Source organism: Perognathus longimembris, chromosome 16 (genome assembly GCF_023159225.1).
Source record: "Perognathus longimembris pacificus isolate PPM17 chromosome 16, ASM2315922v1, whole genome shotgun sequence".
Lineage (NCBI taxonomy): Eukaryota > Metazoa > Chordata > Mammalia > Rodentia > Heteromyidae > Perognathus > Perognathus longimembris.
In genome coordinates this window covers 35676561-35695392 of record NC_063176.1, presented here as the reverse complement: position 1 = coordinate 35695392, position 18832 = coordinate 35676561, and the positions used below count along the sequence as shown (strand labels likewise).

At 45.9% G+C, this 18832-nt stretch overlaps 1 protein-coding gene across 13 annotated transcripts in view; it reads right to left on the bottom strand.

The window, feature by feature from the left end:
• Apbb2 (amyloid beta precursor protein binding family B member 2) overlaps positions 1–18832 on the bottom strand; it is a 277295-nt gene that overhangs the window by 12633 nt on the left and 245830 nt on the right. For 8 of the 13 annotated variants that reach the window (XM_048364644.1, XM_048364643.1, XM_048364652.1 and 5 more), the window contains 3 exons: positions 8137–8142; positions 1872–1986; positions 93–180 (listed from right to left, as the gene is read on the bottom strand). In XM_048364644.1, coding sequence (XP_048220601.1) covers positions 93–180; positions 1872–1986; positions 8137–8142 — 209 coding nt within the window. The remainder of the gene's footprint in view (positions 1–92; positions 181–1871; positions 1987–8136; positions 8143–18832) is intronic. The other 5 variants (XM_048364650.1, XM_048364654.1, XM_048364651.1 and 2 more) reach the window with 1 other exon arrangement.

Here is an 18832-nt window from a genome sequence, read left to right as displayed (position 1 = left end):
TACAGAAACCTGTAATGCTAGAGAACCACCCAAGACCACGGGGTCTTTCCAGGATGGACAGCGCCATGATGGAGGAGATTCAGCTGACCTACCTTGCAAAGGGACATCGAGGTTCACATTGGTCCTCTCCTGTAGGGAGCTGCAGGCCAGGGCTTTGGCATTCTTTCTTTCGGCCATAATCTAGAGATGAAAAACCCAGCATAGGTGGTTATAGGTTCTCATATATCTGGCTAGGCCATCTAGAGTCTGAGTTGGGTTTATTCCGACCTAAATTAGCTTAAACAGTTTGCCTAGTTGTGATTATTGTGTCTCTGGATTACATATCTTTTTTCTTTTTTTGTTGGTCCTGGGGCTTGAACTTAGGGTCTGGGCACTGTCCTTGGGCTTTTTTTTTTGTTCAAGGCTAATGCTCTATCACTTGAGTCACAGCTCCATTTCCTGCTCTTTGGTGGTTAATTGGAGATAAGAGTCTCAGGGACTTTTTTACCTGGACTGGCTTAGAACTATAATCCTCAGATCTCAGCCTCCCGAGTAGCTAGGATTATAGGTGTGAGCCACAGATGCCCTGCTGGACTAGATATCTTGATGAGAATTTTATTTTCTCTAGGGATAGATGATGGACTGTTTCTCAAGATAACTGTCCATTCATTGTTTGGAATTTATTTCTTCCATTCACCAGGCTCCTGCCTTTGCTGACAACCATTCCACATGTATCCTCTGGTCACACCTGAACCTATGATCCCTGATGGTCAGTGGGCTACAGAGTAACAGACTTCCTTGTGCTGTTATACGCTGATGATTACATACTCTCTTCAGGGCACACAGACAAGAGCCACTTATTAGCTATGAGACCTTGGGCAGTTCATCTAACCTCCTGTGTGTTTCATCTTCTCAAATGTATATGAAATGACAATAGTATTTATGTCACAGGGCAGTTCTGAGGATTAAAGGACTATGTCTAGCACTCAGCAGGCTCAGTGATGTCAGATGCCATATCTATTATTCTCAGACCTTAGTTCAAGCTTTCCATTCCATGATAACAAAAGTCACTCCCAGAGTTGGAGGCATGGCTCAGGTGGTAGAGAGCCAGCTAATGAGCAAAAGCACAATCAGATATCAAGTTCGAGTCCTGGTCTTGGGAAAACAAACACAAACAAAACCAAGTCACCCCTGAGCTCCACTGAGGCTGCTGTGTCCTGGACAGTAAGTACCTGTCTAGTGTGAGGCTGATACAAACCCTAGAACTGTTTTTTTAAAAAAGCCACACTAGGGCTGGGAATATGGCCTAGTGGCAAGAGTGCTTGCCTTGTATACACGAAGCCCTGGGTTCGATTCCCCAGCACCACATACATAGAAAACAGCCAGAAATGGTGCTGTGGCTCAAGTGGCAGAGTGCTAGCCTTGAGCAGGAAGAAGCCAGGGACAGTGCTCAGGCCCTGAGTCCAAGGCCCAGGACTGGCCAAAAAAAAAAAAAAAAAAAAAAAGCCACACTATTGCTGCCATGCAGTGTGTAGTTAGGTCTACATGGCTATGTCTGTATGAGGCATATACTTTTTCCCCCTAAACAACACAGCCTAATAATAATGTATCCAGCATTTGCATGACACATTATGAGCAATCTCCAGCTGACTTAAAGTATACAGAGCATGTGTGCAGGTCACAGGCTATGACATCACATGGTACCTGTCCAAGGACTCTGGCATTCCTTGCGGCTTGGCTACCAATGCCTAGTGCTTTAGAACGGACCCTGGGCCATACAAGCACTCTGCTCACTTTCTCCTAAAGCAATGTGTCTGGCCTCCCCCTTTTTTCACTGGCTTGAGCAGTAAGACTAAAGAGCCTGGTGGACCCTAGTCCTGACCCCGCCTTACCTTGGAACAGATTTCGTGAAGACTGGTGGCGATGGCTTTGGCTGGTGTGTCACATCGAAATACATGACATTTCAAAATTCTTGTATCTTTGTCTCTTGCTACATAAGCAAAATCCCTGTGCAAACGAAATTCATCAGGACATTAGACAAAGGAATCTCTTACTAACATTCTCTAGTTAGGCACGTTAGCTGAGCTAGCAGCAGCATGGCAGTGGTGAACGGCATAGTGATGATTTATTTGGAAAACAAAATTTCAACAGCTACAGGCAACAGAGGCACAGGTTTATGGGCATGAGGGATTCATTTCTACATAGCTACCATCTCCTGAATGAATCCTGACTTGTGCAGAACCTTTCTATCCGGTGTAATAACAGACATGATTATACAACAGAACACAGGCTCAGGGGGATTATGGACTGCATGAGTGACAGCGACAGACATGGCAGATGAGAAGCACAATAGGCTCTGATGATGAACACATGCGCAGGGAACAGGCCAGGCCCATGGCTGCTTGAGAAAGTTGATGGGCAACAGGAGGGCAGAGACCCTGCGGGCTGATTCTACCAGCAGTGTCTGATTCTGCCAAACACTTCCCCGCTCCAGTCCTTGGCTCAGACACCACAGCAAACAAGTGGCCCATGTTGGATTGTAGCTCGCACTTTACTGATGAAAAGGTATCCACTAAGAATGACCTGGCTCCAAAAGAACCCTCTGATAAATTTCTCAGAGGTTAGTGATGAAGTGTTTATGAAGAATAAACACCCAGCTGTACCCACCCCCTTATGGGTCATGATGATTGATGTGCACACGATGCTAAGCCGAGACACTGTTGTGTCAACACAACTACAGATCTTTGCTTGCTTCTTTTGAGATAGGGTTTCACTATGCAGCCTGGCCGGCCTGTAATTGGCAATTCTCCTCCCTGAGCCTTCTGGGTGCTGAGATTACAGGTGTGTACCATCACTCCAGGCAAATCAATTTACTTTTAAATTGTTACTCTTACTAGAAGAGTTGGCGTTCTTTTCAGACAGACAAGTCCTTCTCTCAAGACAGCTGTAGGTTCCTTGGGAAGGCAGGGTGAGCTAGTCCTGGAGACAGATGACCATCTGGAAACCCCAGCCAGAGGAAATGCAGGGCTCAGGTAAACCCTTTGGTGGGCCTTTCTAATCTGGGCTCTAAGCCAGGCAGGTCTTAACTGTCACTGCCCCCAGCCTGCCCACCCCTGGCCTTGACGCCTGCCCCCAACCCTCTCCTGCTTCTTCACCATATGTCAGTTAGGATCTGCCCACCTCCTCTCCCCAGTTTGGCCCCAATTCCATGTGTGGCCCATTTTACCACCTGGACATCTCCTGAACTCCTCCCCTCACTTCCTTTCTAGCCTGACCAGTACTCAGCGTTCTAACAGAGTCTTGTCCCCTGTCTCGGCTTGCACCATCTTCACTCTGCTGCCATTGCGGCCTAGTGGAGCTGGGAAGGCATCCCTTTTCTGTGTTCCCTGCACAGCTTGTACCCTCAGTGTACTGGGTACCAGAGCATCTAGTTTGTCTCTCCTGCAAGTTCTCGAAGCTCCATGAAGGAGGTATGTACCTTTATTCATCCCCAGTGCCTGGTGCAGGCCAGGTGTAATAGTATAAGCACAGTTCCGCCCTAAAGCCTGGGCCTGTCCACACGCCCCTCACCTGGCCACAGGTGAGCATGTGGACCATAGCAGAGTGTGGAGAGATGGGTCTGAGTGAGGAGTTAGAGACTTTGGGAGGCCCATGCTTTGAGAGATGGGTATAGTCTTGCTTCCTGTCCTAGTCTCACCCACTATCGAGGCCACACACTCACTTAAAAAGCAGCAACTCACATAGGTCCTGGTGCCTCATGCCTGTAACTCTAGCTACTCAGGAAGTTGATATTTGAGGATCACCGTTTAAAGACATCCCAGGCAGGAAAGTCATTGAGACTCTTATCTCCAATTAATCACAGAAAAAGCTGGAAGTGGTGCAGTGGCTCAAGGGGTAGAGCACTAGCCTTGAGCAAAAAGGAGCTGGGGGATAGAACATAGGTCCAGAGTTTAAGTCCCAGGACCAGTAAGAGAACAAAAGCGAAAACAAGAGCAACAGACAGTTTTAGGGACCAGGCTCATGGAAAGTCTGAGTCTTGTTCCCCTCCCTCTGGCTGCCCTCTGGCTGACAATGTTTCACATAAGGTTTTCTTTACATTTCTACCACCATTTTCTGAGGCTCCTGGGGTTACCTATAGGAAGTCCAAATCCATTTGTCAGCATTTGGACAGGTGTCTCATCAACTTTCCAGCCCTGTCCCCAGCTGAGTTCTCCTTCTGCTCCAGAAACTGTGGGCCACCATGAGCACTTGTTTTGGTGATCCCTGCCCGGAGCACTGCCCACCACAGGGGCCTAGTGGCCCTCTGGCTCATGGCATGGGAATTCAACAACGCAATCGTTACACAGCAGAGCTTAGCTGTGTCTGTCCTAAGATGCAGGAAGGGACAGCCAGGACAGTGGTCAGGACTCAGGCAACCCAGTGTCATTTCTCATTCCAGGTCCTCTTAGCTCTATGGGAGGCCATCCCTCATCCTCCAAAGCAAAGCTCAACACTTCTGGAGCACTGAAAAATGCCACAAGTGGAAAATTCCACAGCATGAAACTTTTCTGCTTGCACAAACCTATTCAAATATTGTGAACATTCCCTTTAGGTAATGTGCAGCTGAAGCAGACAGATTTTTCACATTTAGACTTGGATCCTGTCCCTAAGATATGTCATCTGTACATGCAAATATTCCAGAATCTGAGGAAAAGAATCTCAAGCCTTGAACTACTCTGCTTAGAAGCATCTTGGACCAGGGATATTCAGCCTGCACAATCTTGGACATGTGATTTTACCTTGTCCTTAAATGAGGGCTGACAGGCTTTATTTCCTAATCCTTCTCAGGCTCAGCCACTGGAAGAGACTCTTGGGGTAAATGGAAGTTTCAAAGCTTCTGGGTTACAGCAGAGAGAATGAACCAGGTCCCAGGGATCACTCCTGTCAAGACTTCAGCCCTGTGCCCTTTGTTCTTCCTTATGTAGCCCTCTGGGCACTATTTTGAAAATTATTAGTATTAATCTTCGTGTTCTTTCAGCTGGGGAAAGGTGGTGAATGCCTGGAGGGACACTCTCTGGAGCCCACATCTTCCCAAAGGAGGCTCAGCAGCCCCAGGCTTTTTTTTTTTTTTTTCCCCTGAAAGAGCCTCGGATCCTTTCCTGTTCCCAGTATGAGGCACAAGCCCGCCAGTCCTGGTGGCTGAGCTGAGTGGAGTAGCCAGCCCTCAGGTGGTTCCACGGCTTCCCTCTCTCCTGCTCCATGGAGGTCTGCATGCCTTCTGTGCCCCCGGGCTCCGTGAGACAGCTGTGGTACACAGGAATGCTGCAGAGCCCTGTCCGTGGCTGCCACATTGAATGTCTTAAGAGCTGCTGGCATCTCTGCCTTCCAGAGCTCAGCGACAGAGAGAGGGGATTCTCGGCTGCCCCTACATGGCTGATGGGTCACACAACCAGGCATCCTGCAGGAACCCAGAAGCTATCTACAAAGCACATCCGTGGCCTAAACAATCATCAAGCCACAGCCAGAACAGGACCCGTTTTCCCATGGCTTCTTCTCGACCCTTGTCTGTCCCTTGCTCCAGCTCACTGCACACCATGTGGGACCAGGAACCATCTGCCCAGCCCTGAGTCCTCTGCCAGCCACAAGTGAGGAGTTTGTTACTGAAGCTTCTTCAAGTCAGTAAAGGCAATCGCACACCTTTCACCTTTGATTACCAAGCCTTGTGCTTCTGGTGCCTTTTGTTCTTGTCCTGCTGCTGCTTTCCCCAGTAATTATTCCCCCAGAGGCCCAGCCTCCAATTCCACTGCAGAAAAATGTCAGCACTAAGACATCTTTGACAGCCTCAAATTTCTTAATGGCAAAGGAAAAAAAAAAAAAAAAAGAAGGAAGGTTGCTTTCATTATTCTCCGCTCTACAGCACTCCAATTACCCCATAGGGGCCTGTGCCAGTGAAAGAATAAACACTTCTTATTCAAATGCCTTGTAGTAAAAATAAAAATAGCCAGATAGAACAGTTCGCCCTTTTCTTAAGTTTCTCTCCTGCCAACTCTTAGGGTAAATGGAATTTCCTATGTTTGTTGCTCCTCTATAGGAATCTAAGAAGTGCTTCAGGGACTCTAGCTGTTGTATGGGCTAACTTACCATCCTTTCCACAGCAGTCCCACAAGTGGACCCTGGAGGAGCTCAGGGATAGCAAGTTCTTTATCCCTAACAAATCAGCCTGTCCAGTTGCTGGAAAGGTTCTTTTCTCCTTCTTTTCCATCTTAGTCTCTTTCATTTTCCCCTTCCCCCTGGTAATGAGTGTCCCACTTGAGCCACAATCTTCATGTGGTTTTTGTTGTTTAGTTTCCTGGGCTTCCTACTCCACCTCTCACATAGCTGCGATGATAGGTGTAGTTTACCATATCTGGCTTGTTCTTTGAGATGGGGTGAGTGTGTCTTGATAACATATATTCTCTCCTTCCCTCTTTATGGTGTAGGCTTCCATCACTACCTTTTTTTTTTTTTTTTTTTTTTTTTTTTTTTTTTTGGCCAGTCCTGGGCCTTGGACTCAGGGCCTGAGCACTGTCCCTGGCTTCTTTTTGCTCAAGGCTAGCACTCTGCCACTTGAGCCACAGTGCCGCTTCTGGCCGTTTTCTGTATATGTGGTGCTGGGGAATCGAACCTAGGGCCTCGTGTATCCGAGGCAGGCACTCTTGCCACTAGGCTATATCCCCAGCCCCCATCACTACCTTTTTATCATTGTTTCCTGGATAGCTGTGATTACAAGCATGAGCCACATGTGCCTTACAATATTTTTCTGAATAAGAAACTGGAACTTTTGCTTATTGGATGTAGTTTTTCTGGAGAGGCTCAGATCAAGCAGACCTCATCAGCTACACAGTGGCTCACGTAGCTGGCAGCCTTTCTCCCTCCCATCTTTCCTATTAGACTTCCTTTCTCTTCACCTCTGCTGTTGATATTTCTTACCAAGTCTCCACAGTTTGATAGCATCTTTCACATAATTCGTATTTGCTCAAGTCAAATGCAGGTTTTCTGCAGGGAATGTGTGGAGTCTGGCCCTTGACAGGCCCTTGATAAATGAGACTTAACATTATAAAACCAGGGAAAAGAATCAGAGGAGAAGCCACTGTGAAATACCACCTCCTTACCCAGGAAGGCTATGTAGATAAATATCTGCACTCCTTCTGAATTATATTACAAGCTACACAATCACCCTTTCCTCCCAGCTTATCTGTGGTGGAAGCCAGAAGCAGGCAGATTTGTTCCCAGTGCACAGGGCCAGGTCCCACCTACATAAGCATAAGGAGGGGGCATTTCTAGTTCTTTCTGACAAAGGCAGTCTGTATACTTTGGACCTGACATGGGCTTCAGAGGGAAGGTCCATGGAAGGACACCGCAGAAGTAATACTGAGTCCTTCCCCCTCTCAAGCACCGGGTGATAAGAACAGCTCACAGCAAGGAGAAATGGCAGCCAGCCAGGGCAGTCTTTCCACAGAGGGGCCTAGGAAACTGTGCAGTAACACCAGCAGACACTTCTCCCCACTCTCCAGCTCCCAGCCAGGCAGCTGCCAGCCTGACACAGATGCCAGCATAGAGGTGCCTCCTTGACTCTTCCTTATGCCCAGCAGTGACCACAACCAGTCCCAGAAGGAGAAAACTCCCCATTGCCCTTCTTCCATTAAAATGACAGTTGTATGAAGTGACAGAGCTAGAAGCGTAGAGCTTGCAATTCCCAACAGTCAAGCAGGGGGTGACAGTGATAATGGTGCTTGAGGTCTACATCCCTTCCAACACCACAGCCCCCCTGCAGTGGTGAGGGTGAAGAGCTCCATGCCCCAGCTAGCGGCCTAGTGCCAAACCCTACCGAACAAACCTCTGGAGAACACATGCTGTAAGCTAATAAGCTAGAGTCTCCCTCAGCACGCAGCACATGCAACGCAAACATTTCTATCTTGTGCACTCCTTCCCATGCTCATTTGATTTGTTCAGCTGGTCCCTCGGCCCATCACCTTCCCCAAACAGGGTCACACAAGCAGAGGATTAGGGGCATGGGTGGAAATGATGGTGACACATGGTGAAACAGAACCTGGCCTGTGAAAGGCCTGACTGGCTGATGATGGTGCTAGCATGGAGGAAGCGTGAGCTGCAGACAGGGCGGGCGGCGCAGGGTGTTACCTCTCTCTGAATCCGGGCAGGCATGAGGGAACAGAGCAGAAACAACAGTTAGCATTCACACGGTACTCAGTGAAGAAGAGCAGCTCCTCAGCACCAGTCCTGTCTTATTTCCCAACTTTGCAGCAATTAATAGCCTGCCACTGCTTATTTTAGCCGAACCCTCTCAACCCAGAAGAGTGTATTTTGAGCCACATTAGGATGAAGCCAAGAGATGCCAGCTGAATTTACAGAGGCAACATATCAACTGGGGGAGGTAAGCGGGCTTAAAATACCCCAGTGAAACACAGGCAACTGTTTGCTCAGTCAACCCTGGCGGAGGGCTTCACTTGCTCCCAAAACAGGGACAGGGGTGGGGCATAGCCTTACCTTGCTTGGCAGCCTTTCTATGGGCAGCGGGCGCATCAGGACACGTGGGAAGGGAACAGAGTAGAAGGTAAGGGCTGGGGAGCAGGGGACAGGAGGTAGAAGCTTGCAGGCAAGGGGCAGATAGGAGAGGAAGGCAGGCAGGGGTGGGCAGAACAGCACATTTTTGAATTCCATCCCCAGAGCTGCCTGGGGACCCTCATGAAGTCCCCTTGTCACAGATAATTGGAGGGACCCAAGGGCAGGGCCCCCCAGAGAGACATACATGCATTATACACAGAAGACTTGATTGAAGAGGTAGGGAGCCCAGGATAGATTGGAAGAGCAAAGGAAAAAGTGTGAATTCCTGGGGAGCTACTCCCCCCCACCCTGCAGCCAGGGCCCCAGAGGCCAGCAGGGCCCTGCAGGACAGGGGGTGATCTACATGGCGGTAGCACAGAAAGGCAGGGCTGCACACCAGGTCAAGCTGAATGACTGTGATATGCCATTATATGAGAGGAAGAATCTAGCACTCAAGACCCTGTCTGAAGTGAAAAAGACACTGTCTCAAGTGAAAAACCACAAGTAAACAGAAGCCACAGTAAACAGAATATGAAGTTCCCGGGCAAAGAAGTCTATGAGACGCTTATCTCCAATTCACCAGCAAAAAGCTGGAAGTGGAGCTGTTAGTCTTGAGCAAAAAAGTCAAGCGAGAATGTGAGGCTCTGAGTTTCAGCCCCAGTACCAGCACAACATGAAAAATAAAAGAATAAAAAAGGAGAGGAAATGCTAGGCGTGTCACAAAGGTGCAATGGCCTGTGGCATGACTACTGTCACCACAATGTCGTTCACTGCTCAGCCACACCATACCAAGTAGCACTGGTGATGAACTTTCTCCCGTGAGGGACAATCACCTGGAGAAGGCGCATGCACCACCCCCTCCCTCCCCTACCCCCCGCCCCCCCCCCCCCCGCCGGGGGAGGCAGTGCAGGAATCGCCTCTGTTCAGTCCTCAGGTATCTCCAAAGATCTTCCTGCATCTAGCAAAGTCTATCTTCAGAGGTAATCTAGATTACCAGCAAAGGGCCCAAAGGCCACAGGCTAATTGCATAAGTCTCCCCATCGTCCAGGAGTCCCAGGCTTCCCGCCTTGCAGGAGAGGCTGAGAAGGTTCTGGTTCAGATGTCATCAGAAAGTACTTTGAGACAAACCAGCAAGCAGCAGAGTCTTTCAGCCAGCTCAGGCTGGCTTTGAATAGCAATGCTCAGACCTTAGCCTCCTGAGGAGTTGGGGTGCTAGATATCAGCCACCAGTGCCTGGCTTCTTCTTGTCTTTTTTTTTAAAGTGCTACTGCGGTTTTAACTCAGGGTTAATTATGCTTGGTAGGCAGATGCTCTACCTCTTGAGCCATACCTGAGCCCGGAGTACCCCCTACCCTTTCGCTTTATTTATTAAAACCCCCAGTGTCTTTACATTATTGCTGATGGCTAACTTAGACTGAGGACTTCCTACATATACCTCCTGTAAAGTAAGATTCCAGGTGTGCCTCGCCATGTCCTGCTTATGTGTTGAGATGGAGTCTTGTTAAATTATTATTATTATTATTATTTTGCCTAAACTGGCCTTGAACTGAGAGTCTCTATCTCCACCTCTAGCAAAGCTGGGACTACAGGCCTAAGATTCCACCACCAGTCCCTTAATTTCTTACTCTTCATAAAATGTCTTTGTCTAATATATGACAAAAACGTGTCCCGACAGCTCTAAATCTGAAGATCTCAGCATATGATCTGTTTCTGTTGTTTATAACTATAATTTTTGCCCCACTGGGGAAATTCACTTAAGGAAATAACACTGTCATGTAGCTACTAGATTCCTCCTGATGACAGAACTCAGGAAAAAAAAAATGAACCTGCAAACTTTGAATACAATTAGCCCTTTGGGGTTGATAGACACTGTATGAATGTCAGAGTAAAAACCAGCCATAAGTAGAGATGTTCAAGGACCACTGAAATGTCATTCAAAAATCCAGAAATGTCGCAGACAGCAGCAGTTGCTCCAGTACCTTACAAATGTGCTGGGAAAAACCATCAGACTCAGGTTGGGCCTCTTGGACAGCCTTTGTGGGAGCCAAGAGGCTAAATATAGTCAGTCACAAGCTTCCTGACTGCCTCCTTTCTGTAAGAGGTACCAGGCGAAGACTTAAACCCCAAGGTTGATCCACTGGGATTCCCACAATCCAACACTGACTGCCCAACCTGCTCTAAGAGGCTGCTCCTTGGGAAGGGAATGTGGGCCGTGTTGGCAATGATTTCCTTAACATTAAAGTGTACATAACTACTTGGCATGTTTAACTGGGTATCTGAATGAATAGAAAATTCTAAAACAAAAAAAGGAGGAGGAGGAAGAAGAAGAAAGGAGGAAGAAGGGGAAGGAGGAAGAGGAGGAGAAGGGGAAGGAGAAAGAGAAGGGGTAGGGAGAAAGGAGTAGAAACAGAAGAAGGAAGGAGGAGGAGGAGGGTGAGAAGAAAAAGGAGAAGAAGCAGCACCCCAGAATGACAAAGTCTATCCCAGGTTTTTGGATGAAAACCACCGAGTTCCCTTCCCTACTTCTTATGTGACACAGCCACCCACTTTCCTCACACTGAACACACAGGCTGGCCTCTCCTGGGCTCTGCTCATCTATTTCCCCAGAACCGTTATGTGCTACATTTGTCTGGATGCTTATCTTCTATCTTCAAAGATCTGGGCACAGATTATCATTCATCACATGGCAACAGAGTACAAAATGAGAAGGTGATGTCATGAAAATTCTCTCACCAGCTCCAGGCCTGACAGTTACTTCCCCCACTTTGGTGTCACGGTTTGCTTTCTTTTCCTCCTCCTTGCAATAGACACAAGCCATGTACTCTTGGTCTGCCTCTGTACACGTGGTGCTCACAGCCCGACAGCTGAGAGGACTACACTGCTGTTGGCCATGGCTGTAGGTGAGGACCTTTCCTGGGGCTGGGGTGCAGTAATGCAGGGGAGTGGAAGGAGCAGTCCACTGTGTTGAGGGTGGGGTGCTCCTAACTTGTTCTTATTGTAGGAATCTAGGAAGAAGGTTCTCAGACTCCCCATTTTCTGCACAGTTTTGAAGGAGGATGGAGCTGGAAAGGTTCAGTAATCTCCCAAACTCATCCCCAGCTTCCTAGAACCAGGAAGAAACTACACCTAGTGGGGTACACGGAGGACCTCAGAATGTAAATGAGCACCAAGTATACGCAAGTTTTCTCCTCAACCCTCAGCCAAGGTTAACTCAAACTGCTGCCTCTTCGGCCTCCCTGCCCAAAGTTGTGTGTGTGTGTGTGTGTGTGTGTGTGTGTGTGTGTGTCCTTTTTGCCTTTCTCATTCAGCACTACCTGACATACAGATTTGAGTAAGAATAGCAAATAATACAGGACCTTCCTCCCAAGAAGGCTTCTGGAACCTACACGAATGTGGTGAGCTGGCTGGATTTCTCTTTCTCCTACTGCTGTGTGTCACACGCACTTTAGAAATGACTTCAGTGCATACTCAGTTTTCATGTCATCTCTAACAACGTTAATAAAACATATATTTCATCAGGATGGCAGGAAGCGAGCTCTGGGAAGAACATTCATCTCCAACACTCTCTGAAAGCAGAGCAAATGTGTACTGGAATCATCTCCAGCTAAAATGACAGCCAGGTGAGACCCCTAACTCGATTCCATTCTTCAGGACATTTGTCTAAATGAAAAGCAGCTTCTTTGCTCCTGAGAATCAATGTATAAATTTCCCTTGTATATTGATTTCTATCAAGATGTTCTGACTCCTGAGATAATTTTCTTCCTATCTGTTCCTCTAAGAGGAATCAATCTTTGTGTATCACTTCGGGAAAAGACCCAATGTGACAAGGCCTACCTGTGCTAGAGCTGGGGCTAGGCAGAAGACTTCAGTAGGAAGCTCTCAGGGCACTGCCCATACCCCACCAGAGGGCATATGGTAAGAAAGAAACAAGATATATTCTTCCCTTGTACAACAGTTATTTCTTTATTTTGGTGGTACCAAAATTTTGAACTTAGGGCCTTAGGCTTGCTGGGCTGGCACGCTACCATTTGAGCTGTGCATCCAACCCTGTTTTTTGCTGATAGTTTTAGAGACAGAATCCCATGGGGCTTTTTGCCTGGGCTTACTTTGAACTTGATCTCAGCCTCTGAAAAGCTAGGATTACAGGCATGAAACACCAATGCCTGGCTGAGCATGATTATTTTTACAAGTAGCTGGTCTCTTATGCCAGTAATTTTTTTCTTTTCAATCAAATGTGATTATTTTAAAAAATTCTTAAGAAAATAACACTCAAAGCTACTGGTTTGTTTTTTGTTTGTTCGTTTGTTTTTTGCCAGTCCTGGGCCTTAGACTCAGGGCCTGAGCACTGTCCCTGGCTTCTTCTTGCTCAAGGCTAGCACTCTGCCACTTGAACCACAGCGCTACTTCTGGCCATTTTCTATATATGTGGTGCTGGGGAATCAAACCCAGGGCTTCATGTATACGAGACAAGCACTCTTGCCACTAGGCCATATTCCCAGCCCCTCAAAGCTACTGTTATACTACCCTTTAGAGTTTGTACTCCTGTCCCTGTCCAAATTTGCTCATGTTTGACCAGGTCAGAATAAACAAACCATCTTAAAGAGGCTCAAGTGTGGGGTTGCACAGCCTGGTCTGCAGGAAGTCTCTCTGGGAACTGGGTTTCAGCACATCACAAAGATGCCCAAAGGGGATTCAATCTTCTGAGTTCCTTTGGATCCTCCAATTGTCATTGCAGGCTCTGCTCAGGTCTTTTGGATTGGAGGTTGGGAAACTATGACCTGCCAAACCTGTCTGCTCTGTGAATGAATCATCTCTGAAACACAGTCACAGCCATCCGCTGAGACATAGGCTACGGTGGCTTGTGTGTTACAAACACAACTGAGTAGCTGTCATCGAGAACACAAAGCAATGATTACTGTTTGACCTTTAGGAATCAGATCGTCCACTATACACATGATCTGGTTCAAGAGCACACAATGTGGACAAGCACTGGGTAAATAGTTTGTAGAACCCAGTACAAGATGGAAAGAAAACTCTCTCCCTTATTAAACATTCCAAGATGGTGTAACAAAGCATAAACTTGTGGGCCCCTGAGACTATATGAGGAGGGGTGGAATAATGTTTGAAAAACTTTAGGACTGGGTAGAAACAAGTCCACCAATGTCTTTGTTTACTTTATGTTACTGTAACAAAGTATCTGGGGCTGGGTATGTTACACATTGGCTCATAATTTGGAGCTCTAAAAACATGGCACCAGCACTCAGTTTGGAAGTGATCAGAGCCTCTGGCTACATTGGAATATGGTAGGCGATATCATTGTGGGAGGGTGTGGAAGAAGGAAAGGGCAACTGGGAAGAAAAGAAGTAGGACAGATTCAGGAGCAGTGCCAGGCTCACTTAGAAAAACCTGCTTTCACAGGGTTCAGCCAGAATCCCTTTCAGGGTGCTGTCCCCATGACTTCATTTCCTCACATCAGTGATCCACTGCCTGAATACCACCATACCAAGAACTAAGCTTCCAGCACATGAACCCTGAGAGACCCCTTGAGACCATCAAATTATAGCAACCAAGATGCAGGAAGAAGAGCTTTCCAATGTGCAGATTCTTAAAAACAAAATAACACTAAAATATCAGAATGGATATGTAGCATGCATGGATTCAATCCAAAAAACAAAACAACAAACAAGCCCTGCCCCACCCCACCCCCAAGAAAACCATTAGCCCTCCCTTCAACCAATCCTTTTTCCACTGAAATCTTACATGAACACCCGATGTATTTATGTGGATCTGACTCTAACCATTTTATTTCCAAAGGACACTGGCTGACTCTGCTTTTAGAATGTTTGGTGTGATGGAAACAAAGTCCCCCAGAATCCTTGGAAACAGCATTTGCAGGTAGCCTAGCAAATAGATGCATGCTTTGACATGACAGAATCAGGCCAACTTGGCTTGATTGTCAACTGTGCCCAAGGCAGCTGCTTTTTCTTCGATCATAATTATTTCAATCCTCATAATTTATTCATCCCAAGACAAGCTTACATGTTGTAGGATAACCAGTCCTGGCTTCTAGATCAGAAAGGCTGGCAGCCCTGGCCCCTCCTGCCCCTTTCCATCTGTTCAAACTACTGACTGCTGATGACAGCACAGTTCCTGTGTACGATTTATTATCTTTTTTTTTTTTCAAAATCAAAAGTTGTTTTCAAATCCAAAGTCCCCTGACAAAGCTGCCATAAGCTTACAAGTTCTTAATTCTACAGCCAAAAGGAGGGGACAGAAAATCCCTTCAGAAACTAAGTACAGATGGTCCTCCACTCACTGTGGTTCAACTTGGTGATCTTTTATCTTAATGATGGCATGAAAGAGACTGTACTTCAAATTCTGATCATTTACTAGGATAGCTTTTTTTTTTTTTTCTCTCCAGAGCTGAGGACTGAACTCAGGGCCTTGAACTTGCCAGGCAAGCGCTCTTTCACCAACCCCCCAGGCTAGCAATATTCAGTACAGTATTCTGGTTATGATGGGCAATGACTCCCCATAGCTACATGATCAAGAAAGAGGAGAAACAAGCCAGCCATGGGTGGTTCACACTTGTAATCCTAGTTTCTTAGAAGACTGAGATCAGGAGGTTCAGAGTTCACAACCAGGCTAACCCAGGCATTTGGGTGAATGTCTTCTCAACCAATAGCTGGGTGAGATGGGGGTATACCTATGGTCCCAGCTATGTGGGAAGCAGAGATTGGGAAGACTGAGGCTCTAGATCAGCCTGTGCAGAAAAGCTCATGAGATTCCATGTCAATGGAAGTTCTAACTTGGGCATAGGGGCATGCACCTATCATCCCAGTTTCAATGGAAAGTATAAGCAGGTAAATTATGGTCCAGACACAGGTCTAGTTGTATGGCTCAGAGGTAGAACACCTGCCTAGCAAGTGTGAGGTCCTGAGTTCAAATCCCAGTACCGTCAGTAAGAAAAAAAAATGACTTCTCTAGCTTCCCACATATTCAGTGGATTCTCTGCCAAGTTACTATGGAAGTTAACCCTATGAGTTGAAATGTCCATAGAGAGAATATCAGTTGTTAGAATTACAAAGGATACCGCATCTAAAACAAGTAACTGCAAATGTCCTTATAAATGCCTTCTTATAAAATTGGCAGCAGAGGCAGAATAATTTCATATAGGTTAAGACTTAAACATGTCTTCTCTTCTTATTTCAATCTTAACAAGGAAAAATGCTTGAAGGTCTGATAACAAGTAGATGACAGAGCACTCAAGGGTAAAAAAATCTTGGGAAAGTTGGCTCCAAAGCACAAGACTCTACTGGGCATTTCTGATCATTCACACTGCGGAATAAAACAAAATTAAGTCAAGGTCTTGACACAACATAAATTTAAAAGGAGTCCCTGCTTTGCTTAATAACTTTGTCCTTGAACAGTCATTATTTCTCTTAACATGTATTTCCAACAGAAATAACCAGTGAATCATTCCCAAATCACTCCCTTTCCTGCGATTTCTATAGTCACTCCCAGTCCTGCCTGCTTCTCTTCATGTCCTTTACTAAGACCAGCACAGGCTAACCAGTCTCCCTACTTCCATTCTTGCTCCCAATGTCCATGCCATTTATCAGATTATTCAAATTTTTTTTTGAATGAAATAAAATAAATTTGGGTGTTCTTCTGGTTGCCACTCTGCAAGTGGTAACCAATCAAAACAAAACCCAGATCTTGAACTACAGTCTAAAAGCCTTGTCTGGGGCTGGGATGTAGCCCAGTGACAAAGTGCTTGTCTAGCAAGTGTGACATCCTGGGTTCAATCCCCATTACCAAAAAAAAGAAAAGATTAAAAAAATACAGTTTAAAAAAACCCAACCAAAAAAATAAAAGCCTTGTCTTATCTTGTCTATACCTGCTTCTTCCCCATCCTAGCCCATGGTACTCTTACTCCTGGCTCTAGCCATGGTAGCTGCTTCCCCTCATGAAGTACACAGTGATCTGCTTCTCAGACCTTCCTACATGTCCTCACACAAGTGACTTCTCAGCCATCAAGCCCAGCCCAGGATGGGATGTCTCCTTCTGGTACCCCCTCATGGAGCTACTCTCCGTGTTGCTGTCTTCAAGGAAGTCGGCATGATCTATACCATCTTACTTGCTGAATTGTTTTTATGACTTATCTCTTTGTTTTTAGAACCTGTGACAACTAAGGCATTTGACATATAGTTGTTCAGTATTTGCTGAAGAATAGATTAGCCTAGAGACAATTAAGATGGTCTAGACAATGAAATATTTTCATTTCATGCCATTTAACAATTACTTACAAAGAACATCCTATGAGGAATCTAAAGGTCTAAGAGCCTCTCAAAAATCTTATTTTGTGTCTAAAGTAGGCACTTTGAAACTATTTACACTACTATTTAGTATATGATTCTAGTTATCTGTAAAACGTCTAAAAACCCAGAAGGATAAGAAGTTGCGTGCTAGCAATTCATTCTCCAAAATCCATGAGAAAGTGGTCTTTCCTACTGTATTCAGGTCCCTTCGCCTGTGAAGCAGGCACCTTCTTAACACTCAAGCCATGGTAGATAGAGTAAAGCTTTGCTCAGTTTGTGGAACAGAATGAAATCCTGATTCTTAAGAGGTTGGTTAAGATGAAAGCTACCGAGGTGAAAGCAAGAGATGGCATGGCTGATAGTTTCTGTAACAGAACAGAATTATCATAACCCTTTATCATAATCTTTTAAAACTCAGATCTGTCTCTCCTTGCAGCTTAGACTCCTCTGAGATATACCTACAACAAAAAGTAAGCAAGTAGCTGGGCACTGGTGGCTCACACCTGTAATCCTGGCTACTCGCGAGGCTGAGACCAGAGGATTAGGGTTCAAAGCCAGCCCATGCAGGAAAGTCTATGAGACTCTTATCTCTAATTAACTACCAGAAAACCAGAAGTGAAGCTGTGGCACAAAGTGGTAGAGTGCTAGCCTTGAGCAGAAAAGCTCAGGGTCAGTGTCCAGGCCCTGAGTTCAAACTTCATGATGAAAAAAATAAAGTAGGGCTGGGATGTAGCTCAGTGGCAAAGCACTTACCTATTTAGTGCAATGTCCTGGGCTCAATCCCCAGTACCAAAAAGGAAAAAAAAATACAGTTAAAAAAAAGTAAGGAAGTTCAAGGATGACTCTAGAGCAGACTAATCCACGGTCTCATGTTTCTCCCCATTAGAGTACAGATGACACAAGCTCCATCTTTCCTGGCTGCCAGGTACAATCAAAGCTGGAGGACCTGAGATGGACCCCATACTAGCACAGCCAAGAATCCAAGAAAGCAACCCATTTAATCCTCACTCCCCCTATGCCAGCAACAGCACACAGTAACAGATAGCTTGTTAAATAAGCTGAAAAGCTTGAAAAGCTAGCTTCCAGAAGCTAGGATAACTAAAACAGTATGTTCGTTGTTACAGACATGGAGTTCTTGCCACTGGGCCAAAAACCACTGCACCTTCTATGACACTGGCTGATGCATTGGGGAGTCTTTCCCCCAATGAACATTTAATTCACATCCATTTTGCAGAACACAGCCAAAGGCACCTTTTGTAAAATTAATGACATAATTTCCAAGTAGAAGCTTAAGACTAGTTTTTCTGACAATACATTCTTGCTTCTACCCTCTTGGGAAAGGTCTCAGGACACTTTATAATTCCTTTCTGAAGGCAAATAACTAAAAGGCAGTCGTAGCAAAGATCTGAACTTTAGAGAAAACACTTGCAAACTGCTTTCTGGTCAGAGTAAGGTGGAAGGGGCAATGCTCAATGGCCTAAGAAAACGCAAAGGGAACAGGAAGAATTCCCCATTCATGATCTGATCAAAGCCAGGCTGCAGCTGCAGTTATAAAAAAGGGAGGAAAAAGACTAATGGGATTGCCAGTTCCTCCCGCCTTCTCCCACCCAAAGCAGTAAGAAAGATTCACAGCTACACATTAATTAGGGGATCAATGGACGTGACTGGGTACAATATTAGTACAGAGAAGTAGATAATAGTGAGAAAAAGCACTCTTTGAGAATCTGATCAAGTGTTGTAAGCAATATTTAAGTCATTTTTTCATTTTCCAAAACAGTACTTTTTCCAGTGCCAAGAGCGGGCATGTGATAAGTTGGCTGCCTTTTACATTTTGGGAATTTGAGTTTTCCAACACAAAAGTCACACCAGTGTTTTAAATTATCCAACTAAAATTATTTGGAAATGTAGCCTTTCCACACAAAGGATATTTCCTTTACTCCAAATACTGGATA